This window comes from Excalfactoria chinensis, chromosome 26, assembly GCF_039878825.1.
Source record: "Excalfactoria chinensis isolate bCotChi1 chromosome 26, bCotChi1.hap2, whole genome shotgun sequence".
NCBI classification, from domain to species: domain Eukaryota; kingdom Metazoa; phylum Chordata; class Aves; order Galliformes; family Phasianidae; genus Excalfactoria; species Excalfactoria chinensis.
In genome coordinates this window covers 1-27032 of record NC_092850.1, presented here as the reverse complement: position 1 = coordinate 27032, position 27032 = coordinate 1, and the positions used below count along the sequence as shown (strand labels likewise).

General features: G+C 63.4%; 5 protein-coding genes across 10 annotated transcripts; all 5 read left to right on the top strand.

Annotated features, from left to right (window-relative positions):
• The first annotated feature begins 66 nt into the window (after positions 1-66).
• LSM4 (LSM4 homolog, U6 small nuclear RNA and mRNA degradation associated) lies at positions 67-6690 on the top strand. 2 transcript variants are annotated; one of them, XM_072357307.1, is made up of 5 exons: positions 67-178; positions 378-419; positions 523-621; positions 2670-2853; positions 5178-6690. In XM_072357307.1, the coding sequence occupies exons 1-5, from the start codon at positions 176-178 to the stop codon at positions 5264-5266; spliced, it is 417 nt and encodes a 138-aa protein (XP_072213408.1). In that variant the 5' UTR covers positions 67-175; the 3' UTR covers positions 5267-6690. The 2 variants fall into 2 exon arrangements, with proteins under 2 accessions (XP_072213408.1, XP_072213407.1); XM_072357306.1 differs by lacking the exon at positions 5178-6690 and having other exon boundaries at positions 2670-3082.
• A 2113-nt stretch (positions 6691-8803) lies between these two features.
• On the top strand, positions 8804-10010 carry JUND (JunD proto-oncogene, AP-1 transcription factor subunit). Its single transcript, XM_072357302.1, has one exon. The coding sequence runs from the start codon at positions 8985-8987 to the stop codon at positions 9981-9983; it is 999 nt and encodes a 332-aa protein (XP_072213403.1). The 5' UTR covers positions 8804-8984; the 3' UTR covers positions 9984-10010.
• Positions 10011-11381: 1371 nt separating this feature from the next.
• Positions 11382-13147, top strand: CIST1 (colon, intestine and stomach enriched 1). Of its 2 annotated transcripts, XM_072357593.1 has the most exons (4): positions 11382-11562; positions 12228-12758; positions 12840-12985; positions 13066-13147. In XM_072357593.1, the coding sequence occupies exons 1-4, from the start codon at positions 11517-11519 to the stop codon at positions 13111-13113; spliced, it is 771 nt and encodes a 256-aa protein (XP_072213694.1). In that variant the 5' UTR covers positions 11382-11516; the 3' UTR covers positions 13114-13147. The 2 variants fall into 2 exon arrangements, with proteins under 2 accessions (XP_072213694.1, XP_072213695.1); XM_072357594.1 differs by lacking the exon at positions 12228-12758.
• A 2809-nt stretch (positions 13148-15956) lies between these two features.
• PDE4C (phosphodiesterase 4C) lies at positions 15957-22010 on the top strand. 4 transcript variants are annotated; one of them, XM_072357592.1, is made up of 15 exons: positions 15957-16170; positions 17531-17719; positions 17797-17833; positions 17945-18018; positions 18093-18142; positions 18588-18700; positions 18872-18965; positions 19380-19552; positions 19628-19726; positions 19809-19973; positions 20045-20144; positions 20222-20376; positions 20457-20579; positions 20741-20923; positions 20990-22010. In XM_072357592.1, the coding sequence occupies exons 1-15, from the start codon at positions 16031-16033 to the stop codon at positions 21482-21484; spliced, it is 2190 nt and encodes a 729-aa protein (XP_072213693.1). In that variant the 5' UTR covers positions 15957-16030; the 3' UTR covers positions 21485-22010. The 4 variants fall into 4 exon arrangements, with proteins under 4 accessions (XP_072213693.1, XP_072213692.1, XP_072213690.1 ...); XM_072357591.1 differs by having other exon boundaries at positions 18585-18700; XM_072357589.1 differs by lacking the exon at positions 15957-16170 and adding an exon at positions 16345-16934.
• Positions 22011-23085: 1075 nt separating this feature from the next.
• RAB3A (RAB3A, member RAS oncogene family) lies at positions 23086-26722 on the top strand. The gene is given in 6 exon segments (XM_072357541.1): positions 23086-23237; positions 24125-24257; positions 24260-24351; positions 24748-24866; positions 24978-25102; positions 25368-26722. Coding segments are annotated over 5 exon segments (660 nt in total). The 5' UTR covers positions 23086-23237; the 3' UTR covers positions 25559-26722.
• The last annotated feature ends 310 nt before the right edge of the window (positions 26723-27032 follow it).

Sequence of the window (27032 nt, the reverse complement as noted above, 5' to 3'; positions counted from 1 at the left end):
CGTCGTGACGCTGCGGACCGGCAGCCACGGCGATGCTTTACGGCCGAGGCGGGATACTGCGCGCTGATTGGCTCCGCGGGGACCGCGCCGAGCTCTGATTGGTTCCGCGAGGGGCCGGGGGCGGTTTGAGCGGCAGCGCCCGGCGCGGCGGTGGCGGCTCCGCGGTTCCGGCACGATGGTGAGTGAGGGACGGGACGGGACGGGACGGGACGGGACGGGACGGGGAGGGGAGCGGAGCCGAGCCGAGCCGGGCCGAGCAGAGCCGAGCCGAGCCGAGCCGTGGTTCCGCTGCTCCGGTACTCCGGTACTCCATGGCGGCCCGGTTGGCCTCCGAGGCGGTTCCCGGTTCTTGAGGCCTTTCTCTCTCTCCCCCGCAGCTGCCCCTGTCGTTGCTGAAGACGGCGCAGAACCACCCCATGGTGAGTCCCGGCTCCTCCCGTTCCCCTCCCGTTGCGGCCTACGGGCTCGGCGCTGTCCCGGTGCCGGCACGGTGACCGCCCCCCCCCTCCCTGCTTCTTTCAGCTGGTGGAGCTGAAGAACGGAGAGACGTACAACGGGCACCTGGTGAGCTGCGACAACTGGATGAACATCAACCTGCGGGAGGTGATCTGCACCTCGCGGGTAAGGAGCCGCGGGGCTGCTCCGTGCCAGGACCCCCGTTGTGCCCACAGACACCCCCCATCCCGGTGCTGGCAGCCCCTGATCCTCAGCCCTGCAACCCATAGAGGTCCCCACTGCTCTGTGGGTGCTGCTTTGTGGCCCTGAGTGTGAATGTAATGCAGTTATTTATGAGCTGTAAGAATCGAGCCCGGTGTGTAGGGCTGGTGACGGGTCCTGTCCCCGTGCTGAGCTGCATCCTCAGTGCCTGCTCCATGCAGCCCCATCAAGCACAGCACCGGCTTTCATCAGTGCCCGCCTCTCGCCCTGTAACTCCACATCACGAGTTATTAAGGCCTCTTGTTTACCCGGGTTGTGCCTCGTCTGGTACTTTTGCCCGTGGCCAAAGTGCTCCAAGAAGATCGAGATCTGTGCTTTGAGCTCTGAACTCAGCCAGAAGTGTCTGGTCTTGTCCCTGCCAGCCTGTGCCTGGCCACGTTCCTGCTGCTGCTCCCTGTGCCTGAGAACATCAGAGGTCTGCAGGGGAGGCTGTCAGGGAAACCCTTCTTCTTCAGGAAACCCCTCTGCAGGCTGAACGTGCCTGTTGAACCCACGGCAGGAAGGTATTGGCCAATAGTGCTGGGGATGTTTGCACTTAAACATGACTGAGCAAAGGCTTAAGAAGGGCTGTAAGGGCAGAGCAGTGAGCCCTAAAAACACGTGGATCCACAGATTGATGGGGCAGATAAGTTCACTGGGAAGGGGTGGCAGGTGGGGAAGCCTTACTAGTGCTTGCAGGACAGGGGATGCCGGCCTTTAATCCTGCTTCCTCAGAAAGCGGCTTTGTGCTGCTGGGGGCAGAGCACTTCCTCAGCATTTAGACCCACTGAGTGGTCTGCAGTTCACTCCCCACCCCCCTAAATGCCCCCTCAGTGCTGCTGGTGCCTTCCTGGTGGCACGGTGGGGATCAGCCACTAGATGGCACGGAGCTGCGGCAGCTGTTTACCCGGGGAGCTGGAACGAGGAAGCCGGGGACCTGGCTCCATCCCTTCCTGCATAGAGAGCCAAAGTGCAGCCGGGCGGATCCAGGCAGGGTGGGGTTTGCTGGGTGCCTGTTTGAAGAAGGCTGCTTGTCTCGCACACACTGAACTTGCCTGTGCATGCTGCATTGCCCCAAATAACTCTGGTGCTTGGGGGGGGGGTGGGGGGTAACAACTTGATTCTGGAGAGGTGAAACGAGGCATTCTGGTTTCACCCACTCCTCTGAGACGTTGTGGACACTTTGTCCATGTGTGATAGTTGTGAGGAGCCTGTGTGCAGCCAAGCCCTGCAGCAGAGCACAGCCGAGCGCACGAGGTTCCATCCCTCCTCCCCCTTACATCACTTGTTGTTCAACTTTCACATGCAGTTCCTATTCCCACAGCCGCAGGAGCTGAAGCCCTGATGGGCTGTGTCCCAGCACAAGCCCTGATACTGCCTTAAACAAAACACAGAGGCAGCTGCTCCATAACTTGGCACCCGGAGGTTTATTTGAACGTGATCTGTAAGCTCTTATTTTCCACAGCCGGTTCCTGTGCACTGCTGGGCTCACCCCACACCCAGCTGGATGCTGCTTCACTGCTCAATCCACACCGCAAAGGAGTGCAGTTTTTAGGTGACTCCGGTTGGGGTTTCTGCAGGGGAAATATGTGCTGGAACTGCCCTGTGTTGCAGCAGCTGCGTTTAACTTACCACATTTCCCTCTCCAGTCCCACTTTCGATTCTCTTCTTGTATGAGAAGGTGCTGTTTCCTCAACTTCTTCTCCCTTCGCTTTCTGTGAGAGTCAAAGGCACTTGTGGACGGGCTGAAACTTCAGTGGCTCATGGCTGAACGCCCCTGACTGCCCAGCAGGTTGTAGGGCTGCATGTTTTAGAGGGAAAAGAGGAATTTCCCAGCTAATGATGGGTTTTGCTTTCGGAACAGACTATGAAATCTGTCACACGCTTCAGAAGCGATGGAAATATTCAAGCGTCAAAAAGCTACTTAAGAGCACGTGGTTTTGTTCTTAGCATAACGCATTGCTTCCCAATAGGATGGGGACAAGTTCTGGAGAATGCCAGAGTGTTACATCCGTGGCAGCACAATTAAATACCTTCGGATCCCCGATGAGATAATTGACATGGTGAAAGAAGAGGTGGTCTCCAAAGGCAGAGGCCGTGGTGGGATGCAACAGCAGAAGCAGCAGAAAGGCCGCGGTGTTGGAGGTGCTGGACGAGGTAACGATCCTTTTTGCTTTTCAATTCAGAGAGGGGCGACTGGAATTCCTGCCTTTAAATTCCACCTCTTGTGCAATGAAGGGCTGATGCTTCTCGGTTTTGAACCCAGAGCTGTTGGTCTGTGAGAAGCTGGAGCTGCTCCTGTGCAAGATCTAGTTGAGTGAGTGTTGTCTGGCTTGTAAGTCAGCCTCTGCCAAAAGGAGACGTGCCAGGGATGAGCCTGCCTCGTTCCTGGGCTGGGCAGGAGCTTAAGGGAGTCTCTGACGCCGTCTGTTTCTGCCCCTCCTGGCCAGTTACTGAACACGGCCCCACCAAACTTCTGGTGTCTGTTGACTTTGCAGATGTGGGAGGGAAACAAGTGGCTGTTCTGTTTGAAATTGGACTTGAATCTGAGCGTCCCAGTGGTAGGAAAAGATCCATCTTTTTCTCCCATTGGGATGAGATTTCTGATCTTGTGTTCTGCTGGCTGCTTCTTTTTAACATATCTGAAGGTTTGTTTTCTTCCTGCTCCAAATGAATCTTTCCTGTTTCTGATAAAAGGTTGCCACTTACATAGAAAGAGGTCAACCCTGCTCCGCCTCCCCCGTCCCATTTCTTGTGGTTGGGTTATCATGGAGTACTTCAGCCTGGGGAAATAGTTGCCCTTTCTGAGCACAGTCCTGCTGGATGCCGGAGAAGCCTTTCTCTCTTGTGCTCACACCTCCTGCCACGTCTTGACAATTCACTTTGTGGTCACTGTGCTCAGCCCCAGGGATCCTCAGCGCAGGCTCAGCCTGCAGTAGGAGCTTAAATGCCAGGCAAACTGCTTTGCTACAACAAAACTGAGTTCAACTCAGGAGATCCGGGTTTTAAAAGGAACTCCAGGTCTCCGTGGAGTGCCCTTAATGAGCAGTGTGTGCTGTGACTACGTGAGGAAGCCCAGTAGGATGCCTGGGAGGGACCTGGGGCCATCGTGCCACGCTGGGACACACCAAGAGCCGCATCCACAGGGACTGCAGGAGGAAAATCCCTCTGCGACGGCTGCTCCCTTTGCTGCCTCCCATCAGCTCTGAGCATGCAGAAGTGACCTTTACAATCTGAAGGCTCCTTTTATTTTTTCCTCCTTCCCTTTTCAGCTTCCAAAGCGTTTTGGCACAGCAGCTTTTTTGGACGTGTTTCTTTGGACAAACGTTTCGACTGAAGTATTTTCTCTGCTGTGGAAATATCCACCTTGTGGAGAGCTGGGGCCGAGTTCTGTTTTGAGGTGGAGTTCCCCGCTGTTTTGATGTGCAGCTTAAATTTGCTGATGGAATATTTTAAAGGGAAGCTTCAGCATTTGCTAATTAGCTCAGAGGTTTGGCTCTCATTACTGAGACATGAAGGGGGAAGAGGGGAGAGAAAAAAAGAGGGCAGGACAATTTTGTTGGGAGGCCAGCAGGCAGAAGTAAAGCTGTAATTGTGCACACAGTTGAAAGGATTATTGTTTCTGACACTGGTAATCCTTCGTCTTCTTGCCTTGCCCAGTGCAGAAGTGGTGCAGTCTCTGCTCAGCTTCTCAAGGTGCTTGCGGGGCTGCAGCTGCTTCCAAAGGGCTGCAGGGTTAGGAGCAATCTTTTTCCTCTCTGGTTTAGACAAGTCTCAGCTGAGCAACCAGAGCACAGAGCTCCAGAGGCTGCTCCCCTGATTGTCTGCAGCAGATTGGAGCTGGGAGGGCAGGGCTGGAGGCGGTCAGCAGCTCCCAAGGCAGAAGGGGGGGACACAGCGATGTGGTATGAGGGTGTCTGGGACTCAGCACAGCCCCCAGGAGCTGCTGCTTTTGTGCTCCCTCTGCACACTGATGGATCGCCCCGTCCAGAATCAAGGTGGTGACAGACATGGATGTATATTTTGTTCTGTTCTGTAGCTGAGCAGCCTTGAAACTGAGTCACCCTCTTTGTTGCTTTTGGTTTGCTTTGCTCTGACAGCTTTCAGGGGGTGCAGCATAACTCTGATCCCACTGCTGACAGATGGCTCGCTTTCAAACCGGGTCTCTCTTCCTTGGGTTTTATATTCCAAAAGAGATACACTTGAATTTCTGATGACACACAGTTAGCCAGCGGGCACATTAAAGCACCAGGGAGGTAGTGCTGAGCTGCCAGTGACAGGAGGTAAGTTTGTGCCCCTGGTGAATGCAGACAGGCTTTGGAATTGGTGAGGGAGAAGTGCGAGTGTCTCCTCTCTGCCCCAACAACGGCTGTAGAACAAGCACGCATCTGGGAAAGCATCACAAACAGAGAAGCTCTGGGATGTGGTAACAGGCTCACGCTGATGCTGTTCTATCTCTGCTCTTTCTCCTCACCCTGTAGGTGTGTTTGGTGGCCGTGGCCGAGGAATACCAGGCAGTGGAAGAGGCCAACAGGAAAAGAAGCCAGGCAGGCAATCGGCAAAGCAGTGAGGGGCTGCGTGAGCCCCAGCCAGGGACAGTGCCACGATGCTCCTCCGTTTTATCACCTCAGGATTGCCATCAGTTCAATCTCTGCTCTTCCGCCAGTCGATCCGTGCCCGAATCATGTTGTTTGGAAGCCCCTCAGCTATTTAATCCGATAGAATGAAGTTCTTTGGCTCCTTTTAGCCAGACGGTTTGTAATTGGAGATGGTTTAAAAAGCCCAAACAAAAAAAGGTTAAGGACCTGACTACCTGACTTCAGCCCTATTGAATCTGTTGGGATCACTGTGTTTAACTTACAAGGATCTCCTGTATGCGGTGAGATCCGAGGCGAAGGCTTTTCAGGCTCGGTTGTGTGTCCTGGGTTTGTCTTTTTCATTTAGTTTTCATACTTGAAACGTGGGCAATTGGTCGCATTCGGGCGCAGCGTTTTGGTTTATAAACACCGAACTCCATGATGTGGTGTCTTGATGCGAGGGGTTGGTTTGGTTGGCTTTGAACAGAACAAGCTTTCAGGCTCTCTCCTCACCCTCCGTTTTGGGCTCAGTGTGTTTTTGGGCTCATTCTGACTCTGTAGCTTAAAGGAAAACCGGTGTGGATTTTGCTTTGTGATAAGTTGAGTGTTTCCCAGTTAGTATAGATCCAATTTGACTCCAGATCAGAAGTTCCCTTGAAAGGAAATGCTTTTCTGTGCTTTCTTCTGCAAGGCTGCAGCGCCCCTCGCTCCTCTCTGCTTCTTTTTGGCCTTGTTTTCTTCTTCCTGAAAGCAATCGAGCCCTTAAGGTGAAACGCTTTGTTTCTTTTTCCCCTGCATCGAGTGCTCTTCCCCCTTGTGCCTCTGACACAAAGTCTGGTTCCTGAGTTACAGCAGCGCTTCCCAAGCGTGTTTCTCATGATACACAGGGATTGATTTGGCTGCCATCGTTTGTCATTTCGTTTTCTGGTTGCTGCTCAAACCTTTTCCCTCAGGTTTCACATTCTGCTCCTGCAGGTGAAGGAAGGTCCTTTGCATCTTGAGCTCAGGCTGCTCTGAGTCTTCCATCCCAAGGGGTGCAGAGCTCCATGAGCAAAACACCCCCCAAAAAAAACCATGGCTGATCCTAAATGGAAACCTGTATGGGGACATGGGGGGGGGAAGAGGGGAGAAAGGGCCTCTGGGCCTTGCCTGAACTCTGAAAGCAAATGAAATAAGTTTAATTTGGGGGTAAAAGCAGATATTGTAACTGGTTCTTACTGGGGTTGTTAGTTTTGTGTTGTTGTTTGCTTTCTTCCCCCCCCGATTTCCACCTCGAAACCTCCCTGCCATCAGCACTGCTGGGAAGAGAAAACGAATCCAGGACGTGCTTTTATACACACTTCTATTTTTTAATGTTTCTAAGACTTGTGCAGAGCGCTGGGTTAGGAATAAACAGCCAACCTGTTGCCAATGCTTTCCTTCCTGTGCCCCCTGCTCACTGAGCCCTACAGAGCCCCACACCTGCTCAGTGCTCACCCCTCCTATTGGCACTGAATGGGCTGCAATGGTGCTTTTCCCCCTCCCCCAGTTGGGTCCCTGTTTGTGTTTGCTGCCTCCTGCCCAGCAGTGGGAATGGGGCACGTGTGTCCTTCCTGTTGGAAACTCGCTCCGTGTAAACAGCCATGTGGCATTTCAGCGCAGCCTGAGCCCTGTGTCAGACTTTCCCTTCCCTCCCTGCCTCCAGCCACACAAACTCCACTTTACAGCTGCTTGTGTGAAGAAGGAAACGCAATGGGCTGGAGTTATATACTCAGTGCTGAGGTGATAAAGCAACCCAGGACAACAGGACCTTTGGCTCATGGCAGAGCTGTCCTCAATCTCCCATCACTGTAAAGCCCTGCTGTTCTGCTTTCCTTAGCAGCCCTCCCCCTGCATTTCATTGCCTCTACAGCCACACTTTGTGCTCCCCAAACCCCTTCCTGCCCTAGAAACGTGGCTGCAAAGCAACAACCCTCTGCCGGTCAAACAGGAGGAGGAAAACCAGCTCCGTGCTCAGCATGGGGAGGGCACCGTGCCCACCGCAGTGACCCCACAGCCCCACGCTGCTCCCCAACTCCCAGCTGTGACATTTGGTGTGGCCTGTTCCCGCAGTGACTCACAGCCCGGCGCTGGTTGGGGAGGCAGCAGCACAGGAATAGTTACACACCGCAGCGACGCGGAGGGAGTGGCTGCTGAAATACTTGAGGGCTGCGCTAAGCAACTAAAAATACACGTCAAACCTCCTCCTCCTTTTTCCTTTTTATTATTATTATTACTATTTTTTTTTTCTTCTCCTCTTGTTTTGGACCATTCCAGGCCCTAAAAGCAACATGGCCTCCCTGTGTGCCCTCCCAGTGTGGGGGCTCAGGCTCATAGTGGTGGCTATGGGGTAGGAGGGAGCATTGCAGCCTTTGGGGCAGCACTGGGGCTGTCAGGTGCTGGTGTTGAGTTGGGCTGTGTTTCAAACAAGCCCGTTATGGAGGAGATTTAGGGGATATTGTGGGGAAATAGGGTCGGGGTGCTGAGGTTTGTGGTGGCATTTAGGACCTTTGTGTGGTGTACAGGCCTTAACAGAGGGGGAAAAGGGGTCAGAGGAGGGCAGTGGGGGGCAAGGCTGTGCTTGGGGACACCCAAGTAGTGCTCCTTTGTTAAGGGCTCGTTGGGATAAGGAAGCTGGGAGTGAGGAGAGCCTTCAGCTGGGGATGGGGGGCAACGCGGGGCAATGTGGGACGCGTGGTTCAGCCCCACAGCGCAGCTCCTCGCCCCGCGGCCCCGTCCCCATCCGCTCCCCCCCCTCCCCCTCCTCCCCGCCGCCGTCAGGCCGGAAGGCCCGAACCGGCCGTGCAGGCCGCGCCCATAATGATGGGGTTGGGCGGGAAGGCCCAGCCCGGCCCCGGGGCCTCGCTGCCCGCCTGGCCCGGGACGGTCGATGGGGGAGGTGTGTGTGTATATATGTGTGTATATATGTGTATATATATATATATGGGGGGAGGTGCGCACCCCGCGGCCGCCCGCCGCCCTCCGGCCCGTTGGGGGTTTGGGGGGGGCTCCGTCCGCCGTGCGCGGTCGGTGACGTCAAGCGCTGACGCCGCGCCGCCCCCTCAGCCGCCCGCGGGCTCAGCCGTGACGCGCGCGGCCGCCGCCGCCCCCCCACCGCGCCGCTGCGGAACGGAGGGAACCGGAGGGGGAACCGGGGGGGAACCGGAGCACGAAGGGACAGGCCCGAGCACGGCCCGCCGCCCCCCGCTCCCTTTGTGCCCGTTGAGTCCCGGCGGGGCCCACGTGCGGCCCCTCCCCCGCCATGACGTCATCCCGGCGGCCCTCGCGCTGTTGTGCGCCGTTCCCGGCGGTCTCCATGGCGACGGCGGAGCCAATAGGGGGCGTGGCCTCCCCCAACCCCGCCACCGCGTTTCCCCCCCGACCCGGGAGGCGGAGCCACGCCCCTTATGCAAATCGAGGCGCGCCGGGACGTCATGTGCAGCCAATGGGAGCGCCGCGCGGTGAGGTCACCGCCGCCGCGCCGCCGTATTTAAACCGGCGCGGGGGCCGCGGCGGCGGCAGACGCGTGTGTGCGCGCGGAGGAGCGGGGCCGCGGCCGGTGGGCACCGCCGCCTCCCCCGCCCTCCCCTCCCCCCCTCCCGGACCGGAGCAGCGTCGCGCTCGGCCCCGCGCCCCCCTCCTCCGCTGCGCTCCCCCCCGCCCCGTTCCCCCGCAGCCGGGCGGGGGAGGAGGATGGAAACACCCTTCTACCATGATGATGTGTTGAGCGGCCTCGGCAGCGGCTTCGTCCCGACCTCCGGCGGCAGCAGCGGGCTCCTCCTGCCCTTCCCCGGCGGCAGCATGATGAAGAAGGACGCGCTCGGCCTGGCGCTGCCCGAGCAGGTGGCGGCGGCCTTGAAGGCTCCGGGAGCGGCGGCGGCGGCGGCGGCGGCTGCGGGCGCGGCGGGCGGCGAGACGGCGGCGGGGCTGCTGGGATCCGCAGAGCTGGGTTTGCTGAAGCTGGCCTCCCCCGAGCTGGAGCGGCTCATCATCCAGTCCAACGGGCTGGTGACCACCACGCCGACCAGCGGGCAGTTCCTGTACCCCAAAGCGGCCGCCTCGGAGGAGCAGGAGTTCGCCGAGGGCTTCGTCAAGGCGTTGGAGGACTTGCACAAGCAGAACCAGTTGGGCGGCGGCGGCGGCCCCAACGGGGGAGCGGCGGCGGCGGCGGCGGGAGGAGGCGGAGGAGGAGGAGGAGGCGGCGGAGCGGAGCTGCCCGCGGCCGGCCTGGCCCCGGAGCCGCCCGTGTACGCCAACCTCAGTACGTACCCCGCCGTCAGCTACGCCGCCGAGCCCGGCCCGTTCGCGGCCCCGCCGCCCCGGCTGCCGCCTCCTCCTCCTCCCCCCCCGCCGCCGTTGAAAGACGAACCGCAGATCGTGCCCGAGGTGCCGAGCTTCGGAGAGAGCCCCCCGCTGTCCCCCATCGATATGGACACGCAGGAGCGCATCAAAGCCGAGAGGAAACGGCTGAGGAACCGAATCGCCGCCTCCAAGTGCCGCAAGAGGAAACTGGAGCGCATCTCTCGGCTGGAGGAGAAGGTGAAGAGCCTGAAGAGCCAGAACACGGAGCTGGCCTCCACCGCCAGCCTGCTCCGCGAGCAGGTGGCCCAGCTCAAGCAGAAGGTGCTCAGCCACGTCAACAGCGGCTGCCAGCTCCTCCCGCAGCACCAGCACCAGGTGCCGGCCTACTGAGCTGCTGAGCGCCGGCCGAACCCACAACCCCCCCCCCACCCCAAAACGGGGCCCACGAGGCGGCAGAAGGACCCAACCCCCCCACCCCCCCCACCTCGACCACCCCCCTCCGGGGGGGGGAGAAGCGCGGACTGTGTGTGCAGCGCCCCCCCGTGGGCTGGGGGACCGCCGAGGGCCGGATGGACTGAGGGGCAGCTGAGAGCGCCCCCGTGTGGGCTGGGGGACTTTTGACCCCCCTCCCTCTTTGGGGGGCGAACCCGACGGACTTATTGGGGGGGGAGGGGCTGAGAGACTGAAGGGTACATGAGGGGGGGGGACCCCGTTTTCTGCCCCATAATGGACTTTAAGGGGGACCCCGAGCGGCTGCTGGGCCCTGCGAGGCCTCGGCCCCGCCACATTCCACTGAGGCCCCGCAGTAAAAAACGCCGCTCAGGAGCTTCTGCGCTGTGTGCATCGATTGGGGGGGGATGGGGGGAGAGGAACCGGGAATGGGGGGAGGGGGCGGCGGGCAGGAAGCGGGACGAGCGGCTGCCATCTTGGGTGGGGGAGGGGCACGAGGGAGAGGCTGGGGGGGGTTGGGGGGTGGTGTGGGGCTTTGGGGAGCCCTTGGGGGGGGGTGATGGGGGGCGGTCCCCGAGGCGGGGGAGGGGATTTGGGGTCACCTGGGGGGGGGGGGAGCGATGCTGGTGGGAGCTCGGTCCTTCCCAGCGTCTAACCGGGGTGGGGGGGTCACCTAATTCACCCCCCCCCCCCCAATGAGGGGTCCCCGGGGCTGCGGGGGGGTGACGGGGCGGGATCCTTCTCGGCACTCTTGGGGTGAGCTTCCTTTCCCCCCCCCCCCCCCCCCCGCTTCCTGTTGCTCCCCATCCCCCCCCCCCCCCCACGTGCCTCGGCTTCCCCGGAACGAGGCTTCCCCGGTTGCGCTTATGGAGCTGCCGAGCCGGCGTTGGTGGCACCGGGATATGGGGGGGGGGGAACCGATCCAGCTCCGGTGCGGTCTGGGCCGGGCTGTGCCGATACGGAACGTCCCGAACCGCGGGGGTTGGCGGGGAGCCCGGCCCGCTTGGGGTGGAGGAGGGGCTGCACGGGACGCGGGGAGCCCCACGGCCCCACATCCTCCCGTCCCCATCACACACCCCCACATCCTCATCTCCCCGAGTCCCCACGTCCCCACGTCCCCACATCCCGTGTCCGCAGGTCCCCACCTTCCCCCACATCCCCGTGACCCCCCCCGCCCCACTGTCCCAACACATCCCATATCCCATATTCCCACCCCCCGTATCCCCACGTCCCCTCCCCGTGTCCCGGTGCCCTCACGGGGGGAAACTGAGGCACAAAGTGGGGAGGTGTGAGGTGGGGGGGGTTTGATTCTCTCTCCCGGTGCTGCATCGCCGCCCGAGGCCGGTAGGGGGCGCCGCTGTCCCCCCCCAACCCGGGGCAGATAAAGGCGGCGGCGGCGGCGGCGTGGAACCGCAGAGCGGTACCGGCAGCACCGGGGCAGCACCGGGAGGGACGGCGGGGCCGGGGGGGGGCATGGCGCGGCGGCTGCTGCTGTGCTGTGCTGCCCTGCTGGCGGCAGGTACCGGGGCGGGCACGGACAGCGGGCAGCTCCGGGTGGGCGCTGGGGTGGTTGGGGGGCACTGGGCGGTGTGGGAGGGGTCCGTGGGGTCTGCCCGGCCCCGGGGAGGGAACTGCCGCGTTGTGATGCTGCGTGGTGCTCCGGGGGATGCAGGGCAGGGCTCGGGGCACAGGGGTGGCACGCAGCTGCTATGGGGCTGTAGGCCACGTTGTCCCCCCCCCCCAACCTTGCTGCCCATCCGTAAGGGACAGCGGAGCCCCCCGCCGCGTGGTACTCGTGGTCGTGGGGGGGCCAATGGGGATCCCTCGGTGGGGGCCACCCCCGGGTCTGGCTGCATCTGTGTGGTGCCCCCTGGGCAGGGCCGGAGCTGCTCCTCCTGTTGTGCAAATAGGAGCAGGGCGATAAGAGGCGCTTCTGGCACAGCCCTGCGCTGCACACGAGGGTGTGTGTGCCCCGGCACGGTGTGGCACGGCCCCACGGTGCTCTCGTCACCCCCAGCACTGCTGAGCACAACGCTGCCTTCAGGGCCTCCTGCCCTTCTGAGAGCTGCATTTGGGGCCGGGGGGAGCATTGTGCCCTCTGTGCATGGCTAAAGCACCTGCGGAATGAACTGGGGAGGTGCTGCTGCCCCCCTGGGCTCTGCCCCATCCCTGCTCTCTCCTTAGGGACAGTCCATGGCCTTCAAGCACCAACACCACCGCACCAGCCCAGCTCGTCCATAGGTGTCCCCATATGGACAAGTGAAGTGCCTTCACTCAGCTCAGGAGCAACTGAAGCACAGACATTGCCACGGGACACAACTCCCAGCAAAGAGAGCTCAGCAGCTTCTCCATCCCCACCTCACACCACAACAGCGGCTGCAACTGCGACCCCAAGCACTGCAGCAGCTGAACCTCCCTCCAGCCCTGCAGAAGCACCATCTCCCTCCAGCCCTGCAGGATCACCATCTCTGCCCATGACATCAGACTCAGCACCGCTGACCACAGCCCCATCCAACCCCCCCACCACATCGGCTCCATCCAACCTGACCACGGCTCCCAGCTATCCGTGGTCCCCAAGCAGAGCACCGGCCCCGTCCTCTCCTGGGCAGCCCACCCCCACTCCCAGCCCTGCTGTGCCCCCTGCCAGCCCCTCTCCTGGCACTGCCTCAGCCCTCAGCTCCAGCACTGCGCGGCTGCTCGGTGCCGGCAGCCTGGGTGAGCCCCCTTTCTTCTGCAGTAGGAGGTAAAGGTGACGTGGGCACCTCTGGGTAACGGGGTGCCCATCTCACCTCACAGCACAGCCCTCCTCCAAACCCAACCCCGGACTGGTGGTGGTCGTCAGCCTCTTCGTGGTGGTGCTGGTGGGGGCCGTGGCCATGCTGCTGGTGCGGCTGTGCCGCTGCGGGAAGCCCCAATTCCAACGGCTGGACGAGGTGCCCATGGTGTGTGTGTGTGGGGCTGGGGGGTGGTGGGGGGGCAGTGGGGGGTTCCATCTCTCACCCCATTCTCTCTCCTTCCTTAGGGCAAAGTGTCAGAGGAATCCCCCTTCGCCCGTCACCCCCCCAGGTGACCCCGCTGTGCCGAATAAAGACGCTGCAGCCCTGGCTTTGGTTTCCCATCTGCGCTGCAGCCCCATGGGTGTCAGATCCTCGGGGAGGGGGAAACCTGAGCGTTTTGGGGTCGGGGTTGGGATGGAGATCCCGCGGCACGGATGGAGGAGGAGCGCGGGGCGGAGGGGGCTGCACGGTGCTTTCCCCCCCCCCCCATCCCCCAGCGGGGTGGGCTGGAGGGAGGGCGCGAGCGGGCAGGCACGCACATCGCCTTCCTTCTGCTCGGCTGCACTCGGCCGAGGCTGCGGCGCGATCCGGTAATGGGGGCGGGTGTGGGGCTGGGGGTGATGTGGGGCAGCCATCCCCGACGTGGAGACGGGGATGGGGGGGGAGGCTCAGCACTGGGCAATGGGGAGGGGCGTGTCGGTGGCACCTGGGGAGATCTCGGGGCTGCTCCGGTCTTCCGGAGGTTTGGGGATGGGGATTTGGGGCCTGACGGTGCTCCGGGATGAGGCGCGTGGCCTCGGGTCCCCGTCCCTTGTGGGTAGCCGAGAGCCGATGTCGGGGGGCTCTGGGGCTGGGGGAGGGGAGGGGGGGGAAGTCCGGTGCTTCTCTGAGCCCTGAGACGTCGCGCTGAGCACAGTCAATCGCGGCAGAGTGGGAATGTAAACGGCCCCTCCGCTCCCCCCGCCCCACCGAGGGGTGAATCCGGAGCCCCCGCTCATCCCCCCCACGCCCCCCCATCCCTTGCAGCCACGATGCGACGGAGCCGCACGGCGCTGCCCTTCCTGAGCGCGGAGGTGAGACCGGGCACCGGGAGGGGGCAGTGGGGGAGCACCGGGGGAAGCACCTGGGGGATACCGGGGGAGCACCGAGGAGGCTGAGGGGGGATCCCCGCTGGGAGCGTCCCAGCACGACGCCTCCGGGCAGCAATCAGCGTGCCGATGGCGCTCGGAGTTAATTATCCCCCTAATGGGCTGTTAATTATTATTCGCCTCTGCGTAATTGCGCGTTGGCTCCAGGGGATTTTCCAGCGGGATCCCGGGAGGGGGCGGGGGGGGCTCACGGAGATGCTGGGACATCCCCCCCCCCGCCTCTTGGGAACGCGTCCCCTCCTCATTTCGGGGTCCCCGGGGGGGCACCGAGCCCAGGGACCCTCACCGCCCCCCGCCCGCTCTCCCCGTGTCCCCCTCAGCGCTGCCGCGATGCCGCCGAGGCCGTCCCGTCGGGGTCACTGCCGGGCGCCGTTCGCCGTCGCTTCTCCGGGACTCCGCTGCTGCCTCCGCTCGGCTGCCGGGGGGGCCCCGAACCCGAGAGCTCCCGCGTGGTGTTCACCATCGAGGAGAGCGGCCCCAGCAGCGGTGACGAGGCCGACCCCCCCCGGTAAGCGGTGCCGGTGCGGGGCTGCCCGGAACTCAGTGCCTCGCGGAGCAGGGGAGGAACCGGAGGGTTCTGTTCAGCACCGGGACGGGAGATGAGGGGGGGGGGGTACCGCCGTTATTGGGGGGGGGTAACGGAACCGATTTCAGCACCGGGAAACGGACAGCGGCCCCGAGGGGTGGGGGCGGGGAGGTGGGCAGCGCCCGTCCCGTCCCACGTCCCGGAGGTTCCCCCCCATCTCGTCCCGGCGCCGGGCTGACCTCATTCCCTGCCCTGGCACCGCCGCGCCGTTATTTTGGGGCCGTTCCCGTCCCCCTCCCCCGTCCCATCCGGGGGGGGCCGACCCGGCCCCGGCTCCTGTGTCCCCCGCTGCCCCCCCCCTCCCCCGCGCACGCACACGTGTCTCTGGGGGGGTGGGGTGGGGGTGAGGGGCGGGCAGTGCCGTCCTGGGTTCGAGGACTGGCTGTCCTGCTGTCCGTCCCAGCCCTGCCGTCCCATGGGCTCCCTGCTGCCAGGCGGGGACAGCTCTGTCCCCACCCCGCAGTCCCAATCCCCCCCACCCCCACCCCCACCCCCTGTACCCCGTGCCAGGCTGTCGCAACACCCCCCCGATGTCCCCATGCTCGCACCCAGCGGGTCCCCTCCGCCGCACCCCTTGCCCGCTACCTCCGGGGGTCCCGAGGGTGCCGCCGTGCCGGGGGGGCCCTTCCTGGCTCCTGGCCACCCCCGGGATATTTTGGCCCTCGCCGCAGACAGCAGGTACCGCTGCGTCACCGGGTCAGGGAGCACCCGGCTCCCACGGCCAGGACAAGGCCATGCGTGTCCCTGGGGGTCCCAACCGGCTCCGTGTCCCCACACTGGGCAGCGAGGAGGAGTGTGGGGGGGACAAGGTTGGCTCTCACGGGTCTCTTGGTGACACTGTGGCATGTCTGCAGTGTGTACCCGGGGTGCTCTGGCTCGGCCGTGCCCCTCGGTGACACCACACCATGGTCACAGCGTGTATCTGGGATGCTCCGGGTTTGGACACGTCCTTTGGCGTTTCCACACCGTGCGTCCAGATACTCCGTGCTCAGCTGCGTCCTTTGCTTTGGTCACGCTGCAGCACGGCCGCGTTGTGTCCCTCGGTGACATCGAGGCACAGCTCTGCCCCTCGGTGGCACTGCGGCGTGTCCCCACCACGCACCCAAATCGCTCCAGGCTTTGCTCTATGGGACACACGGAGCTCAGCGCGGCGCTGCTGCTCACATCCCAGCGCAGCATCCTCCCCCGACAGGCACAGCTGCCACCGAGGGGACAGGAGGGCAGCGGGTGGCACAGGGCCACGTGCCTGCAGGCCGCGCTCACGTGGGGCTGCGGGAGCCGTCGGGGCGCCGGGGGGGGGGGGGGGGAAGGGGTCGAACCAGACAGTTGTTTAATTTCTCAGGCGCTGGTGGGAGGGGGATGGAAAGTTTCCCGGGGCCGCTGGGGGGAACGGCCGCGCATTTCCTGCTCCGCACCGCTCCCATCCCCGTGGGTCCGGACCCCCCAGCGCTGCACTGCTGTGCCCTGAGTGGGGCCATGCTGCCCTCCCCGGGGGTGTCGTCGCCTGTTGGGTCCCCGCGGGGGTCCCCCCGAAACTCCCCTGTGCTGTTCAGGAGGCTGAGAGTGAATCAGAGCATCCGCCTGCAGCGCCGCTTCACTGTGGCGCATCCCCTCGGGTAAGGGGGGGGGTCTGAGAGGGGTCCTGAGTGCATGGGGGGGGCAGTGGGGCGGTGGGGAATGGGGACGGGGTCAGCGTGGATGCCTTCGGTGCTGCGGTGCGTCCCAGTCGGTGGGGACGTGGGGCTTATTGGGGTCTTTGTGCTGGTGGGGCTGAGCTGGAGGGGGGGCAGCGGTGGCTGAGGATGGGCGTGCTCATAGCAGCGATGGGCGCAGTGGGGCTGCTGGGCTCTGTCTGCCCACAGTGGGGGCACGGCAGGCACAGCAGAGGGGCAGCGGGCACTGACTCCCACCCTGGGGTGGGGGGCGGGCACTGCAGGGAGCAGCAGTGTCCTCTCCAATGGTAACAGCACCTATTTATAGCGGCCCCCCCCGCCTTCCCCCACTGCTTGACACCGCGCAGCATGGAAAGTATTTCTGAGTTCGGCACCAGAGCTGCTGTCCCGGCTGTGCCCCCCCCCCCCAGCCACGCTGCCCCCACCCCGGTGTGTGATACAGCCGTTGTGGGGGGTACGTGTGTGTCTGCTCCGCACCTCGGTGACACCGTGCCCGGGTCGGGGCCGTCCCCAGGGCGGCAGCGGGGTCAGAAGTGGCTGAGCTGCACCGGAGGGGGAACAAACCCCCAATTGAGCCACAGGGCTGGAGGAGCCACAATGCGGCTTTGTGTCCCCGTACCACTGGGGACGCGGGGCAGAGGACGACAGCGGGGCCGGGGGATGCAGCCAGGCGGCCGCTGCCCGTCCCGGAGGCACTCGTGCATCGGGTAGGTCCAGGGGTGGGGGGACGGCTACACCCGGCCCTATTCTTTCCCTGCAGCGGCTCATCCTCGTCCCCATGGAGGCACTGGGGGGGGGCGGATGCCGGTGACCCTCGCTGTGTCCCCACGCGCAGCCGTTCCCATGACCCGGGGCCAACGGGACGGCAGCTGCCATGGGGACAGCGCAGGGCCACCATCCCTGTCCCCGTGCCTCTCGTCCCCCGTGGGCTGCACGGCTCTGGATGGCACCGCCCCACCGCGTCCCCAGGGCCCGGCGCTTGGCTTCCCCCGTGCTTTCTGTCCTTCGATGTCCCCTGGCTCCGTGCCCCGGACGGATCCCCTGTGGGACGCAGCGATTTGGGCTCCGGCTGATGGAGGCTTTCGAGGACTCGCAGAGGCCGGGGACCGCGGTGCTGGGGACGGTGGGATGAGGGGTGATGGTGACATGGGACGGGGTGGGATGAGGGGTGATGGTGACATGGGACGGCTCACCTCCAGCAGCGGGCCGGGTCCCAGCCTCGCCCTGACTGTGAATGGGGACAGCAGCGACGTCCCCAAGGCTCCCGGTGCCCCCGCTGATGCCCCGTCTCCTATCCCTACAGCTTTGACCTGGAGAATGGCCCCCCAGGAAGGGGCCCGCTGGAGCCGCAGTGCAGCCCGGGCGCAGGGCTGGTGCTGCAGGGCGCCTTCACCCACAGCCAGCGCCGCGAGTCCTTCCTCTACCGCTCCGACAGCGATTACGACCTGTCCCCCAAGGGCATGTCCCGCAACTCCTCCATCGCCAGCGACCTGTGAGTCAGCCCCGACCCTCTGCCCCACACCCCCATCCCTCCCCCCTCCCATCTCACCCTCTCTTTGCTCCCCACAGACACGGGGAAGACCTGATCGTCACCCCCTTCGCCCAGGTGAGGCTGTGTGGCAAAGAGGGGACACGTCCCTCCGTCCCCCCCATCCCCAGCACTACGGGGAGGGCCGGGGTTGCACAGCCCATCCCCAGCTCCTCTTGCACCCCCCAGGTCCTGGCCAGCCTGCGCACCGTGCGCACCAACGTGACGGTGCTGCTGCACCTCCAGGAGCGTGTGGGCACCAAGTGAGTGTGGGGGGGGGGGTCGCAAGGGGCGGGGGGGGGACACGGTGTGGTGCTCAGCTCTGTGTATTCTGCAGGCGGGCATCGAGCAGCAGCCTCCCATCTGCCAGCAGGGCCGGCCTGTCTGGTGAGTGTCCCAATGGGGGACAGACAGGGGGGTGGGGGGGCGGGGGGGAGGGCAGGTCGCTGTCCCGCAGTGATGTTGCTGTGCTCCCTCAGCCGTGGGGCGCAGTGCTGGCTTTGCCCTTTGGGATCCATGTCGGGTTTTCGGCGGCTCCATCCGCCCTTCGCACAGCGGTGGTGGAACGGCTCCCGTTTGACGTCAGACCTTCCATTAATAAATGCTCGGGCGGTGCGTGGGGCCCCGCGAGATCCCCGGGCCGCGTGTCACTTCGGGGAGAGGCGTGGGGACAGCGTGACACCATGCTGTGCAGCGGGGACAGCACAGCGTTCCCCAGCCCCATCCCATCACAGCCCCATGGGGATGTGAGCATCCCTCGGTGGGGACGGCGGGGTCGGGCTCCCACTCGTGTCCCCGTGGCCAGCCGTGACGCCACGCTGCCCTATAGCAGAGGATGCTCAGCAGAAGCTGTCGCTGGAGACCCTGGAGGAGCTGGACTGGTGCCTGGAGCAGCTGGAGACGCTGCAGACGCGGCACTCAGTTGGAGAGATGGCTTCCAACAAGGTGGGGACCACCGTCCTGGGGGTGCAAACCCCACCATAGGGGCGCTCACCCCACCATAGGGGTGCTGACCCCAATATAGGGGTGCTGACCCCAATATAGGGGTGCTGACCCCACCATAGGGGCGCAGGGGCTGCCCCACACACCGCTCACCCCCACCTGCACCACCCGCAGTTTAAACGGATGCTGAGCCGGGAGCTCTCCCACCTCTCGGAGAGCGGCCGCTCGGGGAACCAGGTGTCTGAATACATCTCCAGCACCTTCCTGGGTGAGTGCCTGGGGGGGCAGGACCTCTGAGCCCCTCTGCAGCTCAGGGGCCCGCAGTGCTGAGCCCCACGGGGTCGGTGGGGCAGCAGCATTGCCATCTTGCAAGGCTTTCCTTGGGAGCTGCCCCGGGATTGGTGGCTCTGGGGGTGTCACAGCATCAGTCCCGGCTGTGAACACCGGTGTAAACTGGGGTGGATGCCGCTCTGTGCTGGTGTGTGGGTTGGCAGCTGGCACGGGGCTGTTCCTGCACGGGGGATCCCAGGGGACAGCCCCACGGTGGGTGGGTGGGGGGAGCTCCCGGCACCCCCCCGGCAGCCTGCAGTTGCCATGGCATCGCGGTGCTCTCCGTGCCGGCTGACGTCAGACATTTGGGGGGGGCTTTCTGTGCTCCCCCCTCACCGCCGCGGCCGCGCAGACAAACAGCACGAGGTGGAGATCCCCCCAGCGCCGCACAAGGAGAAGGAGAGGGAGCGCAGGAAGCGGCCGATGTCGCAGATCAGCGGGGTGAGGAAGCCGGCTCACGGCCCCCTCCTGGCCACCATCCCACGCTTTGGAGTGCGCACGGAGCAGGAGGGGCTGCTGGCCAAGGTGAGCCCCCACCCTGCGTGGGTCCATCCCGTGTTGGGGTCCCGGCCTCACGACACGCCATGCCTTGATCCCCAGGAGCTGCAGGACACCAATAAGTGGGGTCTCAACATCTTCAAAGTGGCCGAATACTCAGGAAACCGCCCGCTGACGGTCCTCATGTACAGCATCTTCCAGGTGAGCTCCACGTTGGGGGCTGCCCCCTCTGCAGCCCTGCACCCTGCTGAGGATAAACCCCCCCTCAATGATCCTCCTATAGGAGCGTGACCTGATGAAGACGTTCCGCATCCCCGCTGACACCTTCCTCACCTACATGCTGACATTGGAGGACCATTACCGCGCCGACGTGGCGTACCACAACAACATCCACGCCGCCGACGTGGCTCAGTCCACCCACGTGCTGCTCTCCACGCCGGCTCTGGAGGTGAGCCCTGCTCCCTCGGGGTCACCAAACACATCCGCTGTGCCTGTGACCTCCTGTGCTGCCCTTCCCAGGCCGTCTTCACCGACCTGGAGATCATGGCCGCCATCTTCGCCAGCGCCATCCATGATGTTGACCACCCCGGTGTCTCCAATCAGTTCCTCATTAACACCAGTGAGCTGGGAGGGGTTTGTGGGGTGGTTGGGCTGCATGTATGGGGTCACCACGGTGTGACCAACGCCATCCCACAGACTCAGAGCTGGCGCTGATGTACAATGATGCTTCGGTGCTGGAGAACCACCACCTGGCTGTGGGCTTCAAGCTGCTGCAGGAGGAGAACTGTGACATCTTCCAGAACCTGAGCAAGAAGCAGAGGCAGTCGCTCCGTAAGATGGCCATCGATATGGTGAGCTGAACGTGTGGGGTGTGGGGCTGTGGGGGGTGATGGGGTCAGGCTGAGCCCCCTGCCCTACATGCCCTACCCAGGTGTTGGCCACCGACATGTCCAAGCACATGAACCTGCTGGCAGACCTGAAGACCATGGTGGAGACCAAGAAGGTGACCAGCCTGGGGGTGCTGCTGCTGGATAACTACTCTGATAGGATCCAGGTGGGCATGGGGTAGTGGGCAGGAGTGCCGCTGCAGCCCATAGATAGCACTGAGCCTGGCTGTGGGATGGATGTCCCTTTGGTGCCACCACCACCAAGGGGATGCCCGGTGGTGGCCTTGGGGATGAGAGCTGTCAGGTGAGCAGCGCGGCGCCCATGCAGGTCCTGCAGAACATGGTGCACTGCGCCGACCTCAGCAACCCCACCAAACCACTGGAGCTGTACCGGCAATGGACCGACCGCATCATGGCTGAGTTCTTCCATCAGGGTGACCGTGAGCGTGAGAAGGGGATGGAGATCAGCCCCATGTGTGACAAGCACACAGCCTCCGTGGAGAAATCCCAGGTGGGGGCACGGCGTGGGGCCGGGGCTGAGGGGCACCGCGGGGGCTGAGCTCTCCCCTTCCCACAGGTGGGATTCATCGACTTCATCGCCCACCCTCTGTGGGAAACCTGGGCCGACCTGGTGCATCCTGATGCCCAGGAGATCCTGGACACGCTGGAGGACAACAGGGAGTGGTACCAGAGCATGATCCCACGCAGCCCCTCCCCACCACCCGAAGTGGGGTCTGAGGTGCCCCCAACAGCCCCCAGCAAGTCCCAGTTTGAGATGACGCTGGAGGAAGAGGTGGGAGGGTCGGACACGGAGCCGGAGGGACCCGAGAGCCCTTTGGAGGAGGACAACAGCGGCTCCAAGGCGTCGGCTACGGATGATTCGGAGTCAGCCGACGCTGAACGTTTGTCACCTGGCTCTGGGGACCGGGAGGTGGACAACAGGAGAGTGTTGGAGGGGACACTGCCAAAGGACAGGGCTGGCGGTGGGTGCACAGCACTGGACCCCGAGAGCGGCAGGGAGCTGTGCCTGGACACGGAGGGCAACGTCACATTCCTGCCCCTGGGCACGTAGCAGCCTGGCCGGAGGGTCCCATCGATGCTCTGGGGATGTGGGACTGGGCGCTGCCCCAGTGATGGCCGTGGGCAGGTCCTGATGGCAATGAGGATGTTGCTCACTCCCTCCCCTGCTTCCACCCGGCATCCAGCTGCTGGGAAAGGTCCCTGTTAACACAAACAGGGCTCGAAGATGCTGCTCCCGCCCCATCCCAGCCCCGGGCACGCTGTACCCCGCAGCAGAGCGGTCCCCATTCAGCACAGTGCAGCCAAAAGCGTTTTGGTGTCACGGTGGCACCATTCGCTGTCCTGCAGCACGACGCCGGCTGCGTGCCCACGAGTCGGAGGTGTATTTATTTAGGGGACGGCTTCACTTTTTCAAAGCCTTTTTGTAGCTCACTTCGTCCCACCAGCCTCACCCGGACAAAGCCCAGCAGGAGCCGCTCCGATTGCTCTCAGTGCTGGCACCGCAGCCGTGGGGCGGCCCCGCCACGCTTCGGTTTCTTCCTTCACCCTCCAGATATTAAAACCTCGTTTGTTTCTCCGCCCTTCCCCGAACGGACGATGCTCCTCTCGCGGGTGCTGAGGGCACCGTGTCCGGGTCGCGATGCGTTCGGTGGCCCCGGGACCCACGCGGGGAGCTCGGAGGGTCGCGTTATGCGTTCGAACAAAGCCGAACTCGTGCCTGGAAATGTCGCTCCCGTCACACGGGCAAACACAGCCCACGAAGGTCAATATTGAATCGCCGGCTTGGCGCGGCGCGGAGCTCGTTCCCTGCTCTTCCGCATTGCTCCCGGGGGTGACCGATCGGCAAACACGGCCCCACCCGCAGCACCGCCCCGGCGAACCCCTCCATTCACCCCAGAGCAACACAGGGGCTCCACGGTCCCCCAGCCCGGCGCTGCCACCCCTTCATTTGCCCCATAGAGGATGCGGGGGGGGGGGGGGCTGCTTCCCTAAACCTCGTGGGAGGGGGGAAAACAGCCGAATCTGAGGGCCGGGCTGGGGGCGGTGGGAGCCCCACGGGTGCGGTGGATCTGCGGGGCGGGTGGGAGCTCCGTGGCCCTGTGGGGGGGGCAGCGCTCGGTGCTGCCCGCAGCGTTGGGTGCTGCCCGCAGCGTTGGGTGCTGCCCTCAGACCTCGTGCTGCCCGCAGCCCCAGAGGGGGACCGGGGTGATGCTGCGGGTTGAGGCTGCGGGAGGCCGTGCCTGGCGGTGCGGGGCGGGGTGTGGGGCTGCGCTCGGTCCCTACGGGTGGTCTTGAGGCCTTCGAGCTGCCAGCTGAGCCCCGCCATCTGCCGCGGCCTAATCCGCACCGAGCTCAGCCCGCAGCGAGGCCGCAGGAGGACGCGGGATCCGGAGCGGGATCCGGCCGCCCACCTGCACCGGGAGTCACCTGAGGGCGCGGGGCGACCGAGAGCGATGCGCTCAGGGGCCGAAGGGTGACGCGTGGCGGGGAGCGGTGCGGGGCTGCCCTGCCCCCCCCCCCCCCGTTACGTCGCCCCCCCGCCCCGCACCGGGATGGCCGCTCCCGCACCCTCAGCGCCGCGCCCGGCGAGGGGGGCGTGTCCCACCTTGACCCCGCCCCCTCACCCTGCCTCCTGCCAATCATCGCCCGCTTTCAACCAATCGGCTCTCCCCTTGCTGCCCTCGGCTGACGTCAGTCCCTCATCTGCATATCTCGCCCCGCCCCCTTCCTACGTCATCGGGCTCTGCAACCGCCGGGGCGGCGCGCGCCGCTGCTGCAGTCGCTGCGGGGAGCGCGGGGAGGAGGTGAGCGCGCGCCCCCGCGACCCCCACAACAACCCCCCCCCACCTCCCACCGCCGGGACCCCCGAGCACCGGCAGCACAGGGGGAGGCCGGTGGGCTCCGCACCGTTGTGGCCGCGCTGCAGCCGGCGGCCATTGCAGCTGCAAGCCGGGGGAGGTGGAGGTGGGGGGGGGGGGGAACGGGTTGCAAGGAGGCGGGGGCGAGCTGGGAGATCCGGGGGGGTCCGCGGGTGGGCATCGGGGGGGGGGGGTCGGGTTGGGGCTGCGGGAGGCAGTGCGGGGGGCAGCGGGGCGGCGCGGGGCTGGAGAGTCCCCACGCAACCCCCCCCCCAACCTTCTATCAGCGACATCACCTCTGTCCCCCCCCCCCCCCATCCTACGGAGCCGGGCATTGCACGCAGCCCCGCAACGCGCACCCAGCTCTGTGCACACTGCGCCCACCGCCGTGCAGTGCTTTGCCTGCCCCCCCCCCCTCCCCGGGCACGCAGTTGCGGGGGCACGGCTGCAGGTGCCATTTTGCAGAGGAACTGCGGGAGCGGCTGCAATGCGTGCAATGCATCCTGCCAGGCTCCGGGCCCGGCTCCGTGCGGCAGCAATAGGGCGATGCAGCCGGCAGTGCTGACAGCAGCGTTAGGGGCGATGCTGACGGCTTTGGAGCATCGCAGCTCGTCTTGCATTGCTAGCAGCAGCCATTGGGGTGATGCAGCTGGCAGCAATGGGGACGGTGCATCCAGCATTGCAACCAGCAGCAGCCGTGGGGGCTGTGCGGGGCTGGGTGGCAGCAGGGCAGTGCAGCACCGTGCTGTCCCCATCCGTGCAGCAGCACAGCCCGGTGCCACGGGGGGCTGCCGTCCCCACCAGTGACCACCCATCACCTCCTCCCTTTGCAGATGGCGTCCGCTACAGACTCCCGCTATGGGCAGAAGGAATCCTCGGATCAGAACTTCGATTACATGTTCAAAATCCTCATCATCGGTAACAGCAGCGTAGGGAAAACCTCGTTCCTATTCCGGTACGCCGACGATTCTTCACACCTGCCTTTGTCAGCACTGTTGGCATCGACTTCAAGGTCAAAACCATCTACCGGAACGATAAACGCATCAAGCTGCAGATCTGGGTGAGCACTGGGGGTCGGGGATGGGGTTGGGGTCAGCATTGGGGTTAGGTTAGGGTTAGGGGTTATGCTGTCCCTTTGCTGGGGGCTGTGGGGCTGCTGTCGGCTCAGTGCTGCATTCTGTGCCCTTGGAAGCAATGCTGTGCATGGAGCCCGTCGGCTGGGCAGCAGTTTGGTGTCACCTGCACAACACACAGAGTGACCCCCAGGCAGTTTGCTGGCAGAGAGCTTGCTCTGTGCATTGCAGCTCTGCTAGCAGCCAAGCAGTGCTGCTTACCTCTGTTCTGTATGCCCTGGGGTGATGTGCTGCAGGAGCTGGGTGCTGGCTGAGTGGCAGCACTGCACACCCAGCCAAGAAGGGCTTTGCATTGTGCCCCCCTGACTGTTGTGCCCCCCCAGGACACGGCCGGGCAGGAGCGGTACCGCACCATCACCACGGCCTATTACCGTGGGGCCATGGGCTTCATCCTGATGTACGACATCACCAACGAGGAGTCCTTCAACGCCGTGCAGGATTGGTGAGAGCTGCCCCCCCCAGTGCATCTATGGGGCATGGAGCCCACCCTCCTCCCACCCCACTATCTCCAACCCACCCAACGATCACTTCTGTCCCTTATTGTTCCCTAAAGGTCCACCCAAATCAAGACGTACTCATGGGACAACGCGCAGGTGCTGCTGGTGGGGAATAAATGTGACATGGAGGACGAGCGCGTGGTGTCGGCTGAGAAGGGCCGGCAGCTCGCCGAGCACCTGGGTGAGCATGGGGGGGGTCCCTGTGTCAGCTCCACCCCCCCATACAGTCAGATGTAGGGCACAGTGTCCCATTGACAGCACAGGTTGAACCCCCTGCTGGTTAATTGTGCAGAGCTGTGACCCACAGCGACCCCAGAGCTCAGCTGAGCTGCAGCCCCCAGTCGGGTGGTTTAACCCTATGGATGCTGACAGGGGTGGGTCCCACCACCAGGAGGTCCCTGTGCCGACCCCCCCCCCTCTATATTCTAACCCCTCCCCATCTCCAGGCTTCGAGTTCTTTGAGGCCAGCGCCAAGGACAACATCAACGTCAAGCAGACCTTCGAGAGGTTGGTGGACATCATCTGTGAGAAGATGTCGGAGTCTCTGGATGCAGCCGACCCCGCCGTCACCGGCGCCAAGCAGGGCCCGCAGCTGTCGGACCAGCAGGCCCCCCCTCACCAGGACTGCGCCTGCTAGGACCCCCCCCACATTGTGACCCCCCTCCCCACCTCCCCCTTCTTTTCCCCCGGGGGGGGGCACTTTGCTGCTGATACCTCGCAGGTTCCTAAAGGGCCACGGTCCTCTCAGAGCCTGCCCTGCTCCCCCCCATCGATTAGGCTGAGCCCTCCCCTCCTTCCCCCCCCCCCCCACCTTATTTATTTTTTAAGCCTGGGATGGTAGGAGGAGAATCGCCCCCTTCTGCATTTCATTCATCACTCTGTGAGCTCCAATTGCTCCCAAAAATAATCATTGTGGCCGTTTTGCTCGCAATCCCTGGGGCAATGGGACCCCCTACACCCAACCCCAACCCCATCCTTACAGAGGGGTCCCCAACCCGCCCCCATCCCTTACAGAGGGGACCCCAAACCCATCCCTTACAGAGGGACCCCAACCCCCCCCCCATCCCTTACAGAGGGACCCCAACCCCCCCCATCCCTTACAGAGGGGACCCCAACCCCCACCCATCCCTTACAGAGGGTCCCAGCGGGGCTCTGGGGGCCGTTCCCCACCTCTTGTTTATTTGTACAAATAGATGCTGATGGCTGCTCCTGCTGTCTTCCTCCTTGTACATACGACAGACTCCTTGTAAATAGCTGTAGCTGTGTGCGTGAACCTGCTGTGCCGTGCCCGTGGTGATGCATTCCTTTGGTTCCTTCATTCCCTCCCTTCTCACACCCCTTCCATCCCCCCCCCCTCGGTGTGGTTTCTCTCTTGCTTGTGAAATAATCACTTTTTGAAGCTCTTATTTAAAGGTGAAGAACCAAACTCAACGGGGTTGTGGCCGCCCGGCACGTCTCCTGTGTGCCCATATAGCAACGTGCTTCTGTGAGACTGTGAATACGTGGATATTGCTATAGCAATGACTGCCCTGGAGGTCTTGCATCCCCCTATTTATTTCTCCTGGAGCGCTGTGTCTTTATTTTACAGGTTATCCCCCCCTCCCTCCTCCCTGCAGTCCCATCTTCTTCCCTTTTCCTCCCCTTTTACTCCTATTTTTTGTGACGTTTACTTATGGAAGAGTTCCACTGTACTGTACAAATGTCCAAAGTGTCAAAAGAAAAGAAAAAAAAAGGACAATTTCCTAAAAATCACTGTATTAAAAAGAAATGTCGTGAAGAAATAAATCAATGCTGATCAGGAGAGGCTCCCAGTTCTTCCAGTAGGTGATTGCAAGCAGAAAGGAGCTGTGTTATTGAGGGGGGGCTGGGAGGCACGATTTGGGCTTTAGGAGATGGTTTGAGGCACATGGAGGTGGGAAAGAATAAGGCCTTGGGTTGGGGGTGGGCACTGCTTGGGGGCTGAGGGTGAACCCCAGTGTGTGTGTATAGAGAGGGGGGTGGGTGCAGAAGGGGCCACGGAATGAACCAAAACGCTGCTTGCCCACACTGGGATATACAGAAAGCAGCATCTTCACAACAACTCCAGCCCCTTAATTGCAATCAGCAGACTA